Source organism: Penaeus monodon, chromosome 19 (assembly GCF_015228065.2).
Source record: "Penaeus monodon isolate SGIC_2016 chromosome 19, NSTDA_Pmon_1, whole genome shotgun sequence".
NCBI lineage: Eukaryota > Metazoa > Arthropoda > Malacostraca > Decapoda > Penaeidae > Penaeus > Penaeus monodon.
In genome coordinates, this window is record NC_051404.1 from 3,845,637 (window position 1) to 3,846,280 (window position 644).

Here is a 644-nt window from a genome sequence, read left to right on the forward strand (position 1 = left end):
ACGTGCGTATATTTATAGACAAGAAGTATTTACATCTTTGGAATTCAGGATCAGTCTTTCTTAGGTATGTAGAATAGCCGTACCCCCTTGAAAACAAACACCGTGAAAGATAAGATAAAGTTAATTAGCATAGCAAGCCAGAGTATTAAGACATTATACGAGTTTCTTTTTACTCATTTAGTGTCAAGAGAGTCCTTTCAAAATATCTTTGTCCATCTTTTCAGTCTCTGCGTCAAGTGACAAGAGACGGCCACGCCTCCCTCCAAGAAGAGGAAAGTCTTAATGAGAAGTTGCATGAGAGTGAGAAGCTTATTACCAATCTCTCAGAAACGTGGGAGGATAAGTTGAAAAAGACAGGTAAGTTAGGACAGAGGTTCTTTGGACCATTGTTGAGGAAAGTATGGATGAGGTTGAAACTAGAAGAGCTAGTTGTTGGCTCTGTTGGGAATATTTGGTTTGTGATGGAACTGTTAAAAAAAACTCTTGTTTTTACCTTTCTTAGTAACAGACAGGCAGCTTTTGATGATTCTCATGATGGATTATGATGGTTGTCATTGGTAGTCATAACTTTTACTGTTTTTATTTTTTATGATTATTGTATATCGATATTACAGTTATTGTTAATACCATAACTATGATTTATT

The 644-nt window shown here is 35.6% G+C and overlaps 1 protein-coding gene across 1 annotated transcript in view; it reads left to right on the plus strand.

The window, feature by feature from the left end:
• The window catches only part of LOC119584982 (kinesin-like protein KIF13A), a gene marked incomplete at its 5' end in the record, with an annotated part of 70,347 nt that overhangs the window by 23,972 nt on the left and 45,731 nt on the right, over nucleotides 1–644 (plus strand). The window contains 1 exon segment of the mRNA XM_037933590.1: nucleotides 225–357. Within this exon segment, the coding sequence (XP_037789518.1) occupies nucleotides 225–357 (133 nt within the window).